This window comes from Canis lupus, chromosome 12 (genome assembly GCF_048164855.1).
Source record: "Canis lupus baileyi chromosome 12, mCanLup2.hap1, whole genome shotgun sequence".
NCBI classification, from domain to species: Eukaryota; Metazoa; Chordata; class Mammalia; order Carnivora; family Canidae; genus Canis; species Canis lupus.
Genome location: NC_132849.1, coordinates 44,616,980 through 44,635,778, shown reverse-complemented (window position 1 = coordinate 44,635,778; position 18,799 = coordinate 44,616,980). Strand labels below are relative to the sequence as shown.

The following is an 18,799-nucleotide window of genomic DNA, read 5'->3' as shown; positions in this document are numbered from 1 at the left end:
GAAGGGGAAAGGCAGGGCAGTGAGTCCTGGCCCTGAGTAAGCATTGCTCAGGATGCTGGTTTCCCCCCAGAAATAGGGAACTAGCCCAACCACTTTCATTTTTTGTGATTCCCTTCCCTAATGAACAACCTCTAGGCTCCTGCGTGCAGGAAAAAAGGGAGAGAGAGCAGAGAGGGCAGAGACAGGCCCATCCATCCACAGAGGGTTCTGCTCCTTCTGCTCCGTTCTACCCGCGGAGATGCCCTCCCACCCTTACTGCTAGGAGCGCCCCCTTCCTGGAGACCACCTGCAGGGCCCGGCTCCTCCGGCCGCCAATGGGAGGCGAGGGCCCGCCCAGGTGGCCGCGTCAGCCAATCGCAGGAGAGCCCGCTGGGGCGCGGCCCGCGGAGGGGCGGGGTTTGGTCTCCGTCAGGTGCTGAGGGATGGCCCGGGCGGCCCGGGCTGGGGCGCGCGTCCCTACCTTGTCTCTGCGGCTCCTCCTTGTGGGTCCGGTTCTTGCCGAGCTTCATGGCAGAGAACACACTTCTCCCGGCTCTGCGAGGCGGGCCGCCGGAAGACACACACACACAGGACAGCAAAACCCGAGAAAGAACACGTGAGAGAGAGAGCTTCGTGCTCCAGCCCTCACGTGCTGGTCCCGAGATAGGGTGGGGGCCAGACTTTCTCAAGCGCGAGCCAGGAGGGGGAATTAGGGCAGAGGACCCCCCCCCCCCCCCCAATGCCTTCACACCGCCGAGGAGCAGCCCAGGGCCCAGCGATCAGAGAAGGTGACCTTCGGCTGCAAAGAAAGGTTTTAAGTGGAGCCCTCCCGGGTCCTGGGCCCATCTCAGCGCCCTCAGCCTGGTCTCAGAGCTCTGAGCGCCAAGGTGCCTCCGAGCTCATCCTCCCCAGTGGGTTGGAAAGAAAGCCAGGTGACCGGAGACAAAGCGTCTGGACAGACGGACAGGAACAGGGGCAGAGGGGCAGAAGCCAAGCAGGAGGTGTGGTGGAAACTAGCGGCTCGGTTCTCAAACGGCCCTGGTGCTCAAAGCCTGCCTTGTCTTTCCCAACCTCTCCATGCCCTAGGGTTCTCCTGGGTCCCTGTGAAAGGGAGGAGATGGGCACGTTCCCATTCATCTTTGGTGCTGGCTTCCACCCCTTCTGTCTGTCCCCGCTCACTGTGGAATCCCTCTTTCAACCAACCCCCAGGAACATATGGCAGACTCCATAGTTCCTACCTCTTTCTCTGGCTTGGAGTGGCCTTGTGCCCCAGGTGAAGGGCCTTGCAGTCAGGGGGGCAGAGGGAAGGGGGCAGGGGCCGTCAGTGTCCCTTCAGTGATGTCCCTGCAGCCGAGCCCGAGGTCCCTGGTGCCAGGAGGGACCCGGAGTAGGACCAGCAGGGGGTAAAGTGCAATATTCCATTACCCCATTAATATTGCATGAGCAGGATACCTGACTCCTTCCTCTTCCCATTCTCCCTCCTCCTGGGTGTAGCCCTGTAGGCTCAGGTGGGGCGAGATGGAGGTTCCAACTCTGAGCTCACCTACAGCAGAGCCCACCCACCTTTGGGTCATGCATCTCCCTGTGGAAGCTTGACTATGGTTCCCAAGACCCCCTGATCTTTATGCCGGGTAATGTGAGGTTGGGCAAAACCTTTCTGTCCTTGTAGGGATGGCCTAAAAACTTCAAGCCCCTCTACTCGAGGTTGGGGACCAATCTTACTCCCCCAAATCTGGCCCTACCCCAACCCCAGGACTTTCTTAAATCTTTGCTGTTTTTTTATTTTTCTCCCAGGCAAGATATGGAAGGCTGTGAGTCTGCATCCCAGTGAAAGAACAACCAAGAACCCTTCCGTGTGCACCACTTTTCAAAGTTTAGAAAACACCAGTGTATTCATGGTTTCCTAAAAAGTCATGAGGTGGGTGAAGAAAGGCTGGGGTAACACTAATGTGTCCGCACTAGCCAGCATCATGCTGTCTGGATTATAACAATGGAAGAGAGGGGAAGTTTCTCCCCTTCTAATGGAGGGAGGTATATACATATGTGCCAACAAGAGATGACATACTTTTTCTTGAGCACCTACTATGAGCCAGAGACTTTTCCAGATGTTTGCTCATTTCCTCTTCATAACAATCCTGGGAGGGACATACGCTTTTCTTCATTCAACCCAAAGAAAGACTCACAGGCTCCAAGCACTAGGGCTGAAGCGCAGAGCCCCCACCTCCTCGGCTGGCGACTACTATACCCTTAGTGCTCTGGGCTTGCACTCCTCCATCGGGGTACATCCCATCGTAACCATTTGGAACTCTGGTGAAAAGTCTCCAGGGCCTGCACTTGTGGGTAGAGGTATGGGCCACGTGCCAGCACAGCCTGCAGATGGGGATACCATCTGTGAAGAGTCCCATGGACTGCCCAGGTTTACGTACAAAGAAGGGGCTTGTTCACAGATTTTCTCAGCCTTGATGCATTTTGGAAGAGACTGCCATGAACGTTAATGACTGGTGACAAAACATTGAACAGGTCAGTGACCTCATCAGGAACAATTGAGTGGCTATGAGAACAGACCATCCTGCCTGGCTTATGCTGAGCCACCTGTGGGATGGTTCCTTGCCTGGTGGCCTTAAGGTGGGGTACTGGGACACCTGGGTGGCTTCAGTGGTTGAACATTTGCCTTTGGCTCAGGCCATGATCCTGGGATCGAGTGCCACATCAGGCTCCTACACAGAGCCTGCTTCTCCCTCTGCCTCTGCCTCCTTCTCTGTGTCTCTCATGAATAAATAAATAAAATCCTAAAAAAAAAAAGGGAGCAGGGGTACTGGCAGTACTCTGACCCCTGCCACAGAACATGTGCCTAGTGTAAGCCCTCACTTTGCTTCCTGTCTCAGTGTTTGGGGCTCCATTCTGTCCAGCCTTCCTGCTCTGACTGTCGCTTTCCTGGATTACCTGGGAGTTTCCTGGACGGCTCTGTACTTGACTTGGTACAATTGCTTCTTGAACATTTCTGGGCTGTGCCATCCTTAGAGTCCCCAGCCCCACTCTGTGTGACCTACACAATGCTATCACACACAGCCTGCTCCTCAACCCCCACTCCTCTGGGTTGCTACCCCCACCCCCACCCCCATCCTGTTCCCCTTGCCATAAAGCTCCTGGGAAAGTGCTCTGAGATGGTAGGTCAAAGCACTGTGTTGAGTCAGAAGCAGGCCCTGCCTGAGAAACCAGAGGCTTGGCATCCTGGAACAGGATGTGCTACCTGAGGCCTGGAGGGGGCTCGAGTGGCTAGGAATTGTGGCTTTCTGATGCTGGTCTGAGGACCCACCCAAGTGGGGAAAGTTGCCTGGGGCTTCCCTTGGGGGCACTTACGGCCTTTGAAAGTCATTTTCTTCCCTAAAAGAAACATATTTGGAAGTAAAAATTGATACTTTAAAATCAAAACAAAACAAACTCTACTATCCTGCTATTCTCTACCATAACCTGAAGCCAATCACAGGAGAAACCCGACTTCTCAGACCCTGCATAATTTTAAGCATCTCAAGTGGACAGGTTTACCGATGCTACTCCTATATACTGGAAATGTCTCCAAATGACAATTTATTCCTTCATGAAAAATGCAGAATGTGTAGGGTGAATGTAATTTCCAGAATTCTTACTATTGGCTTTCCACCTGTTTCTGTCTCCTAGACTCGCTCTTAAATCCATCTGGACAGTGTGCAGTAGAGTGTGATGTCGTCGGCTCTCCCTGCCCTTCGGAGTTTTCTGATCGATGACACTTCAGAAGTTCACCAATAGAAGCAGCCTCTCCTGCCTATCACTGCACCACTTCCCAGAAGCAGCATGCCTGCTTCTCTTGGCAAAGGGTAAAGGTGATTTTTGAAATAAATATTAACAGAGGCAGGGATTCTTCAAAGATTATCCACTTGAATTAAAGACTTAGATTTCCAAAATGTGTAATCTATCCATGAGGTTACTGGTGTGCCCGCGTACTGAGTTTTTGTTTTTAAATAAATGCTGCCTTCGGTCTAATTGAGTTCTTCAATGACTAAAGATACAATATGGTGAGAAAGAGACAAAGATAAAAAGCCAGTAATCAACTCAGTGAAAAACTGCTTTGTGACCAAGTTGCTCCTCATTCATCGCTTCAGGAAAGAAAGCCGAAGCAGGAGCTGGGGAGGGGGGCCCTTTGGGCCCTCTGAGGATTTATGGTCACATTTAGGTTTCCCCGTGGCTGGATTTACTGCAGGCAGAATGATATGCACCTACAATGCAGACCATTATTTCCCTCTAGAGAAAAGATTTTAAAGTTAGTTCACTCATTTGTAAACTTTTTCTTTCATTTATGGGTCTGATGATTTATTTGCTGGTTCCACGGCTCAGATCTAGAAGGATGTCGTGGTTGGGTGATGCACTTGGGGCCCTGCAGGGAGGAGAGCTTGATATTCAAAATGACTTGGGAACCTTGGCCAAAATAAGCTTAGTGAACCGGGCGTTGGAGTAATTCAGGGCTGTGTCTTCTTCTGGAGGTCGTACTTAGGGGCTGTGCAGACAGTGGGCTGCAGGCCTGGGCTTCCTCACAATCCAGGCTCCTAGGCTCAGGCCTCAGGTAATTTGGAGGAACCCCTGCCTGAGCGAAACAGGGTCTCTGGCTCTCTGCTTGCTTAAACAGCCACATTTTCAAACCTTGGGGGCATGTGCCACCAGTACCCCTTGGTGGGTTTATTTCTTTTTTTTCCCCTCATGTCCCAAGTACCACTAATTTCATAATCACAGGCTGTAGAGTTGTTTCTCACAGTGTATTGAGGTTTAGCTAGTTTCAAATATCTTCCTCTACCTGGGCAGGACAGGTCGACCCTTCCTATAAGAACCTGTCTCCTGATTGGCCTATTTACCCATGCGCCCTGGGGAAAGCAGGAAGCTAGGAGGCCCTTGGGTCCTGAGGCTCACAGTTCACCAGGGAGCTGACTCCTCGGCCCTCCCCTGTGGCCAACCCCTCACAAGACTCAAGTAAACAGCATCATGGGAACAGAGCGCCACCTCCCCAGGCCAGCCTCTCCCAGCATCTCACGCACCCACAGGGAGCACGAGTCCTTTCATGGCTGGCTCTTTCAGTTCTTCCTACTGCGACTTGCACATACTTCCACTTAGTTCTCCTTGGTGGAGCTCCAGCCTAGCCAGCCTGGCCACAAAATACCCTTTCAGAGATTCAAAATTGTTTTTATGGTTTTTCTTCCCCAGGCAGAGGAGTTTCAATTCCTTTATTTTTTTTTATTTATTTATTTATTTTTTATTTATGATAGTCACAGAGAGAGAGAGAGAGAGGCAGAGACACAGACAGAGGGAGAAACAGGCTCCATGCACTGGGAGCCCGACGCGGGATTCGATCCTGGGTCTCCAGGATCGCGCCCTGGGCCAAAGGCAGGCGCTAAACCACTGCGCCACCCGGGGATCCCTTCAATTCCTTTATAATCTCTTTTTAGAAATCTCATTTTCCTCCCTTTTCAATCCTCTGACTGCTCTACACATTTAAATAAGAATAAAAAAATGCCAGGTGACTTTATTCCAGGAGTTAACTGGAGATGACAAGAGATTCGGATCAGGGAGCACTCGGGAACCAGTTGAATGGCTGGGGGTCTGGCCTCCGGCAGCCTGGGGAGCTGGCAGCCGGGAAGTGCCGTAGAGCCTCACCACTCTGTCAGAGCCTGGGGGAGGGGCAGGTGGTCCACACTCCTAAGGAGGCCTTTGACAGCTAAGCGGCCAAGCAGGAACCTGACCCCTGGAAACCTCTCCCTAAGAGGGACTCCCAGTCCAGCATCTGCCATCATCTCTCACTCACATACCCCTGGATTCAGCAATCAGGCTCCCACTCCAAGCCTGGCACCTGCTCTGCCTCAGGCCTTCCCTCGCTCAGAGCCTTGACTCTTCGGGTGGTGGGGCCTGAACTTTCCCCACGCGGTGCCATCGCTTTTGTGCTTTTGCTTGTGTGTCACAAGTGGAGTTGGAACTCAGTATGTTTTTGTTAAGGCAATGGACAACAATGGTGAGTTCTCTGGGGTTTTAAAGCAAGCAGAGATCTCAAGCCCATACCTGTGCTGACCACCTCAGACCCCTGTTGGCACAATCCTGGTGTCCCCATGATGTCCTCATGTCAACTGGTTTTTTAGCTTATTGGCACCACAGTCTGGGGCAAATCTTTTAACATCTCTGAAGCTCAGTTTCCCTGTCTGGAAAATAAAGACCACACGCTTGGCTTTTCAGCTTACGTCAGTGTGTTTGGAGAGTTAAATTGAATTTAGAGTACAGTCAAGTGCTCTAAACTCCCTGGGTCTATTGTAAACTCTGGGTCAGAAGCTAGATTCCCTGTGTTGTCATTCTAGCTCTGATCCTATTCTGGGGCAAGTTACTTCCCCTCTCTGGGACGTAGATTTGTCATCTCTAAGAAAGGGCTTTGGCCCAGAGGCCCCCTCCAGCTTGTCAGCTCTGACTGCTACCATTCCTATGGATTCCCCATAATGCTAGAGAGTTCTTGAGATGGCATGTGCTTCTGGGGGACTCTGTGAGACTTACTCATCAACCCCAGGCCATGAGGTTTTCCAAGCTCCTGTGGCCAGCTCCTCTCATCTGGGGTTTCCACCTCTCTCCTCTCCCTCTGATCTCTCCCTCTCACAGGAAGCCTTTTTGGGGTTGGAGATGGTGAGGACAAACAGAAGGTGCTCATCTGCTCATCTCCCCTTAGCTTTCTGGGCCTTCATGCTCCAGCCACCCCTATGGCCACTCCAGGCCCAGAGTCTGTCCTCCTTGGGCCTCCAGGCCTGTGTATCCACCTGCCCAGCCCTGCCTTGACTCTTAGGGGGAAGTGGCCAGTGGCTTCTTGAGCCTCCCTTACTCCTCTGCCTAGAGTCATACCCTCCCTCAGAGGGAAGCCTAAGGGCCTGGTCCATGGGTACAGAGCTGGATAGGGAAGTGGAAGAAGAGTCAAGACACTGAAAAGAGGCAGGAGGGAGTGGAAACAGCAGGCCCAGACACCTGCCCACCCCCCGCTCCCACCCCCTCCCTCCCTGGCCCTCACCCCCCCATGGCCAGATGGACAGACCGCCCTCGCTCTGCCATCCCCCAGGGCTGGCTCCACCAGGATAGCCCACACCTAAGCCCTCTGAGACAGGCCATCCCGACATCCGCACCCTGTGGTGAGAAGCATTTGGGCCCCACGGGCTCCGCCCTGGCCTGGGACACCTACTTGTGCTCGCCATCTTTGCCTCCCTTGGTCTTCTCTCTGCCTTTGCTGAGTAGGGGGGAGGAGAAATGAGGAGACAAGGGGATGTGAGTGAGGAGGGTGTGGACTAGAGACACTTGCAGACTTAGCCCCTGGCCCTGCAGACCCCCACTCCCCAGGGGCCTCCTTGACCCAGGGACCCCTCACCCCACAGCTTCTCACTTCAGCTTAAGACTGTAGGGCAAGGATCAGACAGTCCCAGGCTCTGCCCTGGTCACAGGAGCAGGGCTGGGTGGCCACTCGCCCAACGCCAAGCCCAGGAAAGCCTAGAGCCTTGATCAGGGAGGAGGCCTCAGGGATCAGCTGCTCTCTTTCATTTCCAGGCAAGGGTCTGGTGATTTCTTTTTTTTTTTTTTAATTTTTATTTATTTATGATAGTCACACACACACACACACACACAGAGAGAGAGAGAGAGAGAGGCAGAGACACAGGCAGAGGGAGAAGCAGGCTCCATGCACTGGGAGCCTGACGTGGGACTCGATCCCGGGTCTCCAGGATCGCGCCCTGGGCCAAAGGCAGGCGCTAAACCGCTGCGCCACCCAGGAATCCCCCGGGTCTGGTGATTTCTAATGTGGGTCTCAGATGCCTCAGGGAAAGCAAGGTTCTAGGAGTCTGGCCACCCTCTAGGCCTGGGCCACCCTGCTCCTCCCCACCTCCTTCCTCCTCTCATCTCCTCCCAACAGAATGGGCCGCTCCCAGGCTCTGGGGGCCTCTGAGAGGAAAGGTAGGCTGGGCAGATTCTGGGCACGTGGCAGTAAGAGAGCTACCACTCTGGGGCTCAGAGCAGGGTAAGCCTCTTTAGGGAGGCTTTCAGAAAACCCTTCTGGAATGTTCTCTCAATGCTTCCCTGATGCTGTGGCAGAGAGAATGAAGAAAAGAAAGCAGATGGCAGTTAGTGATATTACCTCTCCTTATTCTATACTGGCCCAGGCCTTGCCCACATAGACATGACTCTGTGCCCTGACAGCTCAGAACCTGAAGGCCTAGATAGATCACAGCTGAAGTGCAGCTTTGGCCAGTAATCTTTTCCATTAGGCAAGCTGGTCAGTTTGTAATTCTTTTCAAAGTAATCAACGTCAGCCAGGTCTCTGCCTGCTGAAATCCGCTGAGACCACTGATCAGAGAACAGTGCACTGCAGAGAAGGGGAGGCTGTCTCAGCAGGCCCGCAGTGGCCCCAGGCCTGGCTGGTCTTGGGGGCAGGTAGGCCAGGCACGGCCATGGGCCTGCACTGGGACCCACTGAGAGCTGATGGGGTGTGCTCCAGTGGAGCAGGAGCTCCAATGAGCTTTTGAGAATGAGGGCTGAACAGGAGATTTACTGCCCCCCCCCCACATTAACCCAAACAGGGCTACCTTTCTCTGAATTTTGGATCCAAGTTTTCAGGGAGTTTGCTTGTTTATTATTTTAAAAGCCCTCTGTAACCCTGAAAAGTTTGAAAAATATTGCAATAGAGGAACCAGAAGGGGGACTGTATCATCTAGGATTGGCAAAGGATGGAACAGGAAGGGGGAACTTATATACCTGAACAATAAAAACATGATGTTTTTTTCTCTCTCCCTTTCGGTTTTGCTCTGAAATCTCAGCGAAGCATCAGGCTGGCTCAGTGGGGGGTCTGCTCAGGCAGAGAGGAGGCCAAGGCACAGCATGACCTGCACTCAGAGCCCAGTGCACACTGTCTACGACATGCCCACCACACCCCTCCTCACATGCTCTAGGCCTCTGGGCCTACAAAAGGGCTGCACATAGACCCACACTCTGAGTGTAGAAATGGAGAAGGGAAAAGGACAGTTTTTCTGTGAAAAAATACTGCTACCACTACTACTAGGATACAACCAACATTAATAATAAACCTTCGAGGTTCTGTGGTCAGCCTGCCCTCAGTCACTCCGCCATGAGCAATAGGGGTAGGATGTGAACTGGCCTCTGTCCCTGTTGCTAGGGGACCTCTCAGTGAAGCCCTGAATGGATCTGACTTTCTTCCTAGAGTCTACATTGTGGTTTTACTGTCCCACCCTGGCCAGGTAAGTTCTATTCCCCAGCCAGCATTCTCTTTCTCTGGGGCTTGGTTTCACTCCACTTCTTCCTCACACCCCCATCCCCATTGCTCTGGGTGTGCCACTGAAAGTGTCACAGGGTAGGAGATTCAATATGGTAGCCTGCTGGGGAACTCCAGGGTTTGCTGGGACCCAAGTGCTTCACAGTGCCAGGACTCACACAAACACTTAATCCTGGGTTGGGGATGGAGGGGAGTCCAACCTCAGGTGAAATGGCTAGGTTTGGGAAGAGTCTCTTTAGCACTGCTTCACCACATATCTCAGCATGGCCTTGACCCTGGCTCCTCTGCGCTGCTTGAGAGCTCTGGCCTCTCTGGAGCTCAGCCTGATGAGGGGGATCATCAGGGGAAGGGATCATGGGAACTGGTAAAGCAGAGCTCTGGGGGTGAGGCTGGCTGTGCTGACCCCATACATACCCCAGGACACATACCATGAGGATATCCCTCTGCCCTCTGACCTCAGGCGTAGGAGGGATACCTAGCTTCCATGGATCTCTGCTGGAATAAAAGATGATCCATGAGGAGAACAAGAAAAGTGGTCCCTCCTTATGCTCCCAAGATGAGACACAGCAGAGAGGAGCCCTATAAGAACCTCTATCTTCTCAGGTAGGGGGTGTGGGCAGAAGGAGGTGGGGCCATGAAGGGCAGGAGGGCCAGGCAGGTGGAGAAGATGAGAAGAAAGAGTTGCAGAACAGAGGGAATTTGCAAGAAAGCCCCAAGAGGAGCTGCAAGATTAAAGCTGGGGCTCCTTTCTTTCCTTCTGGGATGTGACTCCTAGAGCTACTGCACCGGATCCCAGAAATCAGTGGTGTGCACAGCTCCCTGGCATCAAACAGAGAGAACCTATGTGCACGTGAGTGTGTGCAAACACCAGGGTGATTGTGAGTGTGTGCATACATGTTCTGGACCAAAGTCTCCTCTCCCTTCAGAGACTGGGGCAGATGTATCCCAACATGCAAGGCCTGCACCCTGATTTTGCGTTTTTGAGAGCAAAGGGCCCACGGGGTTGGTAATTCATTCCTTCTCTGCCACACTGACAGCTGTGGGAGGCGAGGGGACCCCTGTGACCAAGTGAGGCCCCGCCCTGGGCCCCGGCTGCTGTGAGGCTCCAGGTGTCAGCAGCATTGTTCACAGAACCCTTGGTATAGGGTGGAGTGGCCAGAGCTGAGGGGGAGCTTAATAGCAGGACTTGGACCCAAAGGCCAGATAGTGTTCAGGGTGGAAGTTGGGGTGAGTGACACGGAGGCTCTGGAAGACAGACATTGGCTGAGTGCCGACCACATGCCAGGTGCCACAGTGGGCAATACACATGTAGCATCTTATGTGATCCTAACACTCCTGAGGGGCACTAGGGATGCCCCTCTTACAGGTGGGGAAGTGGGGAAGTGTGGCTCCAAAGGGCAGATCTGGGATCTGAGCCCTGTTCTGTCCATGGCACTACATGACCTCCTGGAACATTCCCAGGGTGTGTTACAGAGACCCAGCCACAATCAAGGGCCCCTGGTTTGGGGCAGAGACTAGAGAAGTAGGCCGGGGATGCTCAGAAAGGATGAGACTGACCAGGGCCCGGGATCGATGGAACTGTGGGAGGGAAGGGTTAATAGGCTGGGTTGGGGTTTGGAGGGTATGCTCAGGCAGAGGTGCCAGCACACATTCCCCGAGGTCAACTGGGAGAAATTTCCAGGAAGATACTTAAGGGCTTGAGATAGAGTGCCCTTACGTAAGGGGAGCCTCTATAGAGCCTTTCCTGGGGTGGTGAGGCCAGATGGCTCCCCTGGACCTCCTTGCACCAGCCTCCTCTGTCATCCATGGAAGAGTCCCTGCCAGCCAGGGGCTGAGGCTATTCTCCACCCATTCACTCCACCAGCCCACCACCACCCTCCAGCAAACACCCTACTGAGCCAAGTCAGACAGGCAGAAATGGATTCTCTAACCAGACCCCTATGGGAACAGAGGACCAGGTGAGACACTGCTGTTTGCCAACAATGAGGTTTTCTTGTGGCTGGTGATGGACCAGAGGAGAGATGAGAGAGGCGCTTGGTCGACGGAGCACCTTTATCTGCAAAGGGGTGGGCCTTTCAGGAGGGGATGGAGGGCCAGGGGCAGACGCGGGAAGGGAAGACTTCCCTGGGGGCCAGAGGCTAGGCACATTCATCCTTTCCTCTCCCTGCCCCTTTGCTGGCCAAGCCTTTCTGGAGGGCTCTCTGGTCCAGAAGACAGCGGCTTCCACCCACTCTCCAGAGTTGACAGGCCTGGCTAGTTGGCACTTATATGATAAGGGTGAGACATAACACTTAGGGCCGTGAGGTCAATCATCAAGTCCTTGTTGCCACCCGCGTGCTTTGACCCATGGAGGCAGCCAGAATGAAGCTGTAGGATAAGCCCAAAGGCTCTAAAACAGCTCCGCCTTCTTCTCACCAGTAAAGGACTCTCCCTGAAGCTTCTCACTTCTTCCCCACACCCAGCCTGCTGGCTTTGTGGCTAGGCCTGGCAAAGACACCAACCCCAAAGGCGCTCTTAGCATCTGGACCAGCAGCCCCTGCGGCAGCCAGGAAACTATGCACATGCTCACACAGCCCCTCCCATACGGGGCGGTGGCATCTGGATGACAAGGGGCTCTGACCACGGTTGTCAGCTTCTCCCAATTCCCTATCCCAGATAAAACCCTTCCTCCTGCTCTGGCTTCCTGCTGCTGCCCTGGGACAGGCCACATGAAGGTCAGGGAGAGGTAGGAAAGCCCAGCAATGGCTGAGGAAGGATGGGAGGAGACCTCTGCAGGTCTGGGGACCACAGCTCCCCATTTTGCTCTGGTGTATCCACTCGTGCCCCTTCTATCAGCTTCCTGGCCTGTTCTCATAGGATGAGAGAGAAACTGGCTTTGCATCCCCGACTACAGTAGCCAGAGAGGGCAGCCCTCGGCTGTCCAGAGCTCCCAGAGCTGTTTCACGTGGGTGCTACCATGAGATCCAGTGTCCCTGGGTTCCTCGGGATATCACAGTTAGGGAGGAGCCAGGATGTTCAACCCATTCCTATAACTGGCCCACAGGGGTAGGCAACTCACTCAAAGTCACTCGGCTAGTTAGTGGCAGCTAGGATGGGACTTCACGGGACTCAGCTCCCCTGACTCAGGCCCAGTGCTCCCTTGCCTGTATTGCTGGCCCTCAGGTGGCACTCAGTCTTGTCCCCTGCCGGTGAGCCCAGCTGCACCTCTGACAGTCCCAGCCAAGCTCTTTCCTGTGTGGGAACAGAGGACTGGGACCAGACGTACCCTCTGTGTGGCCCCTGCCTCCCCACTGGGTGCCTGTTCATCCTGTCACCACTTCCAGCCCCCTTCCTGACCGTTTGCATTGTTCAGCTGCCAAGACCCTGTTTGTCACCAGTCCTTGTATGGGGTAGCACTTGGTACCCCAGCTACACCCCGTGCCCCCCATGCTCCTTCTGGCTCTCCTAACAGCAGGGTGGGGAGTGCTTCTCATTATTCTGGGCCCCACTTTACAGGTTAGGAGGGACAGGGGAGAGGGTATGCGACTGGCTAAGGGTCACGAGACTGGTAAGAGGCAGAGCCCGGACTCAGATCTGGGCCTCCTGAGGCCAAATTGCATCTCCTTTCCAGCTAGCTGGCCAGAGTCCAAGGAGGACAGGCTCCCAGCTGGCCTGGGTGATGCCACCCCCTGCTGCTCCCTGCTGGCCTGGAGCCCAAGGTCCCCTGTATTTGCCACACTCCTGGCTCCTTTGACCTTGTTACTATTGCTCTCCACCTGGCTCCCAGGGTCTTAGGTTTATATAGTGTGTGTGTGTGTGTGTGTGTGTGTGTGTGTGTGTGTGGCCGGAGGGGCGTGGGTCAGGTACAAAGAAAAGCATATTTGTCTAATAAAAATTTATCAATTCAATTGCACTGATTTAGAATCTGTTTTTTCAGAGCAGGGACTGAATATACTTTTTTTGGAAAGGGAGATTGGAGGGGGGCGATCACTGGGAGGGGATCCTCTCCTCTAAAACTTTAGATACACCGTTGACTTACCTGCATGTTACACATTATTTCCAGTGGATTAGGAATCTACAGCCAACATTTTGCTAACCTACAGTCTGTCTCTCTGAGTTCTAATGGTAATACAACTGCATTTTCTTTTGGAAAAAATCATGCCTTAGAATGAGCTGACCTGGACACAGCTTCCTGACACCCGTGTGTGGCAGGACACTTGCAGGTGTGAGTCCTTAACACTGAGGGGGGCCAGGATATATTTTTCTCAACAGAAGTGAGGCTATGTCCCGACCAGGACTTTGGCTTCACCCTGGCAGGAAAAGGCCTCCCTCTCTTGGGCCTCCACTGGGCCCAGGTGGATGGCAGGCTGCCAGGGGCTGGGCTGGCATGACTGGGTCTTGGGCGAGAGAGGGTAGGGCCCCCTCCTATCTGCTTTACCCATTCTCTTAGGGCAGGGGGTCTAGCCTCTTCGCCCCAAGTTAGAGTTCACCCTCCCAGAACTCGTCACAGGGTAGCAAGAGGCCTGGACCCTCAGCCTGATCCCCGACACCAGGCCTCCCGAGTGAGCCCTGGGATCGGGGGATAAGCATGGGGGGCCCTGTAGAAACACCTTCTTGCCTCTTGTGTCTCTCCAGAAACTCAGCCCTGGACTCTCAGCCCAGTCAGGCCCGGAGGGGCCTTCGAGAGGGACCAGGCATCTTCCCCGTGTCTTGGGGGGTGGTGGGTGGCCAGAGAGCCTGGGCTGTTGTTACCTCCGGAAGCTCTTCTCGCCTGGAGTCCGGGAGCTGGGGCGGGAGCCAGGGAGCAGCCCATCTGTCTCCTGGCTGTCCTTCTCTTCTTCATGGAGGGATTCGTCTCCCAGGAAGTCCCCATCATCCCAGGAGCCCACTGTGCCGTCTGTGGCCTGATACCGCACCTCTACGCACAGGCTGGTCTGGAGGGAGAGGGGTGGGTGGTGAGCAGGGGAACAGAGACAGCAATAATGTGCACACTCCGCTGCTTTGTGATGTTTATTTACAAAGTGCTTTCGCTTCCTTCACTGGCTGGAGGAACACAAACTGGGTGTTAATCCTCCCCACACCTCCATTTTGCAGATAGGGAAACCGATGCCTCAGAAAGATTGAGATGCACAGGCTCAGTCAATTTTAATGGTCCTCCTGCACTTGATTCTGCTCCTCCCCGGTGCCCAAGGTGAGGAGCCCACCCCTGGACAGCTGAGCCTAGACTGTGGTGGGCTCTCTGAGGGCACCGTACACATAATCAAGAATGTCATTCAGTGGTCCCAGGGCAGAGGTCACCCGCTCATCCTCAGAAGCGGGGCTGACCTCCCTGCACTCCTGATGCTGGTGATGTGATGTGAGCTGAGCCTTCAGAGGAGGGCCAGAGATCTCCAGGGGCATAGGGCCAGCACTCCGTCCTGCTCAGCTGACACCTGCCGTCCTACCCTAGAGACTTGGGGGTCACCCTGGGCTTTTCTCTGGGGAAAGTGGAGCACCAAACCTGGGCCCAGCCGGTGCATCTGGTTGGGCTCCTTGCTCTGGGTCCTCGGAGCCACTTACTTCCTTTTAGCTCTAGTTTCTCCCCGGTGCACAGGGAAGACTTATTTTAGTCCTTTCCTCAGCCTGTGTGGGTGTCGGGATGTCTCCCAGATGCACTTGCCCTTCCTCACAGGTTGGGGGTTGACTTGCCCCTGCGACCCACACAGGCAGCCTTTGCTTGGCACACAGGCTTCCCCCTGCCCAGGCTTAGATTCCCTGGGGAAGGAAAAGGTACATGGATTTCCTGAAGCCTCACTATGCTAGACGTTTTACTGTAAACTCATTTGATCTTCTCAGCACTTCAACTCATCCTACCTAACATATCAGAGAGGGTAATTTACTTGCTCAGAGTCACACAGCTAGGACGTGCTCGTGCTGGGATTTGAGCCCAGTTGGGCTGACTCCAAGCCTCATGTCCTTCGCACTGACTCAATGGGGCCCTTTTGATGTGACCAGGTATGTTGTTGCAGAAAAATAGTGGCCTGGAATTGGAAGCCCTGGGTCTCATCCAGTGTTGGCTCTGCTGTTGACCAGCTGTCTGACCTTGACTAAATTTATTTTTCAGCCAGGATTTCCCAAGGTTCCCATCCACAAAATGGGTAGCAGAGGTAGGTAGATGGGCCAGATCATCTGTGAGTCCTTTCCTCAGCCTGATTCTAGAAATACAGGGGATGGATTGTGCTGCCTACTTGTCCCTGCCCACTTCTTCCTTTCACTCTCATCTCACTTCCTCCCACTGGTGTTCATAGCTTATTCTGCATCCCCTCTCCCTTTCCCAGGGTGGCTGAGCCCTCCTGACTTCAAAAAGCAGCCCTGCTCACACCTGCCCATGGAGAGAATGACCTGGCTAGGGCCAAGCTATGAAGTCCCAAATGCTCTCCAGTTCTCTGCAAGGAAGTATCTTGAGATATCAAGGAACTATGGGAATTTCTGCACCACCCTTCGTACTCCTCAGAGGGCATTCCTTGTATTCTGGCTCCCCATGGCTGCAGCCCTGCCTTCTGAGGCTATTCTGCTGCCTACCACATAGGGCTATACATTATGCAGGACCCAGGTGAGGGAACCATGATATAACCCCATTTTACGTACAAGGCAAGCTGAGGTCAGGAAGTAATAGTTACCAAAATTGTTTTATGTATTTATTGAGCGCTTATTATGTGCCTAACTATTCTAAGTACTATCTGTGTATTCTCATTTAATCCTGAGAACAATTCCGGTGAAGCAGAGACTATAATGTTGCTCACTTTGCAGATGGTAGGTAACCTACCCAAGTCACACAGTTAATGGCCTAACTAGGATTTGTACATAGCGGTTGTGTTCCTCAGTGTGGCCTAACTGGCCGTGAGTGGACATGAATGAGCTGATGGGGACAAAGGCATCACAGCAGAGCCTAGGGTCTGAGCTTCCAGATTAGCTCATTTCCTTGCTTTGTCAGAAGAGGTATGGAGTGTGCATCATTAGTATGAGTGTGTTCACGTTGAAAGTGCTAGGATAGGATGTAACAACAGGAATAGAAAACAAGGTTCTTGCCCTTGCTGAATGCCTAGTCTTAGAGAGGCTCCAGGACAGGCATGCAGAGTGAAGATCATGCCTGGTGTGGCCGGCAGGGCTCAGGCTGGCCTTCAGATGCTGTCCCCCCACCCCGGGACAGCAGAGCCTACCATCATCAAGGGCTCTGGCCACAGCCCCCAGGCTGAGGAGCTCCAGCCATCTGACCTGGGTCTCCTCTTGCCTCACCTCACCACCCATTAGGAGCATCCCCCAGCCCACCTTATGTGTGAGAGGAGGCAGGTGAAGCAGGCCTCCAGGGGACCCCATAAAGGGCAAGTCCAGGGACTCTCTGGGACAGACCCACCTTGATGATAGCATTGTTGTCATCAATCAGCGTGTCGGACACCTCCACGTGGTTCTCCTCCACCACCTTCTGCAGCACCATGCGGAAGGTCCCGATTAGCCTGTGGATGGCAGAGGGGGCATGGCAGCTTCACACAAAGAGGCCAGAGTAAGGAGCTGACATCCCATGAGGCTGTGACCGGCTGGGGAGTAGGCTGGGGGGCTGGAGGGCTTGCTTAGGCTCCAGGAGAGGGTGGCCCCAGAGCCAGGGCTGGTGTTCAGGGCCCGGGCAGCATGTCTAGGAGGGAACGTGACCCCCAACAAGCATGAATGGTTGTATGTTGTGAGACCCATTTCCCTGGGAGAGTTCGTGGGCAGTGAACAGCCTTGGGGGATGTCCCCAGATGGGGGCTTGGTCCCCCCTGCTTGTGGTCCTTGGGCATGTGGAATTGGGGTTCAGCTGAGCTCCTGCCCAGATGCCTAGTGTGGAGGTTGTTGGAGAAGGACTGGAAGCTCCTGGACACATGAACAGCTTCTGTCCCTTCCACCTGTCTAACCACAACTGAGGGCTCTACCCACCACCGACACCACTGGCTCACTGGTCCCCTGTTTGTCTGCTATGCCCACACCTGCATTCTGCAAGCCCACTGAGGGCAAAGGCCCATCTGGTTGTGGAAACCCCACATATCCCACCTGACAGCAGAGGAGGGGAGCACAGTGCTATGAAGAGCACAGCCTCTGACACCAGCAAGTTACCTGCTTCCCTGACAACTCAGGCTCTCTCAGTCTGGATTCTCCTAAAATGAGCCAATAATCCCCACTTCCCCAGATTGTTTAGAGAGCTGAGACCCTCAGAGCATCTCGCACACAGTCAGCACTGCCAGAGCGGTCTGGTTGGTATTGAGGGGTGTCGCTCTACTGTGAGCCTCTCCAGAGCAGAGTGAGGGGGCCGGGGTGGTGGTGGCTATTTTTCCTACTTCCAGCCTCGATTTGATATTTCCAGCACACAGGACATCTCAGTATCTGCTGGCTGAGTTAATGAACAACAGTGGGTGCCTAATAAATGCTGACTGAGTTGACTCGAACCTCATTTCACCCTACGGTTTGAAGATTATTGCTCTGGAAGAGAACAGGGCACTCAGAGAGATGTTCTCCCATGGTGATTCCACATGGGGTAGATTAAAACGTATGCATTGTCTTGAGCTGAAGAGGCAGAGACCGAGGGGGCACCCACAGTGTGTGAGAGCGGGGGGCGCCTAGACATCACCCGGGACTGCCCTTGATTTACAGGGGAGGAAGGGGAGCCCGAGAAAATGGGAAGGGACACATCCTAGTGAGATGAGGCATCCGGTGAATTCTGACTTTAATGGACATGACTGATGTCTATACCTTCCTGAGGAACACAGAAGGTGAACACTGTTTTTTTAAAAAAGGCCCCCCACTCCTAACTCTGGGAAACAAACAAAGGGTTGTGGAAGGGGAGGAGGTGGGTAGGGGGATGGGATAACTGGGCAATGGGCACTAAGGAGGGTACCTGATGGGATGAGCACTGTGTGTTCTATTATATGTTGGCAAATTGAATTTAAATTAAAATAAATGGGGGATCCCTGGGTGGTTCAGCAGTTTGGCCCCTGCCTTTGGCCCTGCCTGGAGTCCCGGGATCGAGTCCCATGTCGGGCTCCCGGCATGGAGCCTGCTTCTCCCTCAGCCTGTGTCTCTGCCTCTCTCTCTCTCTCTCTCTCTCTATGTCTATCATGAATAAATAAATAAATATTTTTAAAAATTAAAATAAATGAATAAAACAAACAACAAAAAAGGAAGAGTAAAAAAGAACTATAAGAAATAAATGTGGTTTATAAGTTACCTAGCCTAAAAAGTAAAAATATAAATTTTAATTTATTACCATCTGGTAGGTGAGAAATGGCTTTTTATGTACATAGAATGTGAAATGGTTTTGCTAGAAGTATGCTCCTTTGGGGTGTCTGGGTGGTACGGTCAGTTGAGTGGCTAACTTGTGGTTTTGGCTTGGGCTGTGATCTCAGAGTTGTGGGATCCAGCCCTGCATTGGAGTCTGCTTGGGATTCTCTTTCTCTCTCCCTCTGCCCCTCCCCACTATGCTTTCTCTCTCTAATAAATAAATAAATCTTG

General features: G+C 53.4%; 1 protein-coding gene and 1 long non-coding RNA gene across 9 annotated transcripts in view; one reads left to right on the top strand and one right to left on the bottom strand.

The window, feature by feature from the left end:
- OTOF (otoferlin) overlaps positions 1–18,799 on the bottom strand; it is a 106,054-nt gene that overhangs the window by 41,360 nt on the left and 45,895 nt on the right. For 5 of the 8 annotated variants that reach the window (XM_072770757.1, XM_072770758.1, XM_072770759.1 and 2 more), the window contains 4 exons: positions 16,674–16,773; positions 14,033–14,214; positions 7,208–7,252; positions 461–534 (listed from right to left, as the gene is read on the bottom strand). In XM_072770757.1, coding sequence (XP_072626858.1) covers positions 461–534; positions 7,208–7,252; positions 14,033–14,214; positions 16,674–16,773 — 401 coding nt within the window. The remainder of the gene's footprint in view (positions 1–460; positions 535–7,207; positions 7,253–14,032; positions 14,215–16,673; positions 16,774–18,799) is intronic. The other 3 variants (XM_072770760.1, XM_072770764.1, XM_072770762.1) reach the window with 1 other exon arrangement.
- On the top strand, positions 443–3,983 carry LOC140601607 (uncharacterized). Its single transcript, XR_012004608.1, has 3 exons — positions 443–595; positions 1,774–1,897; positions 3,658–3,983. It is a non-coding gene; the product is annotated as an uncharacterized lncRNA (long non-coding RNA).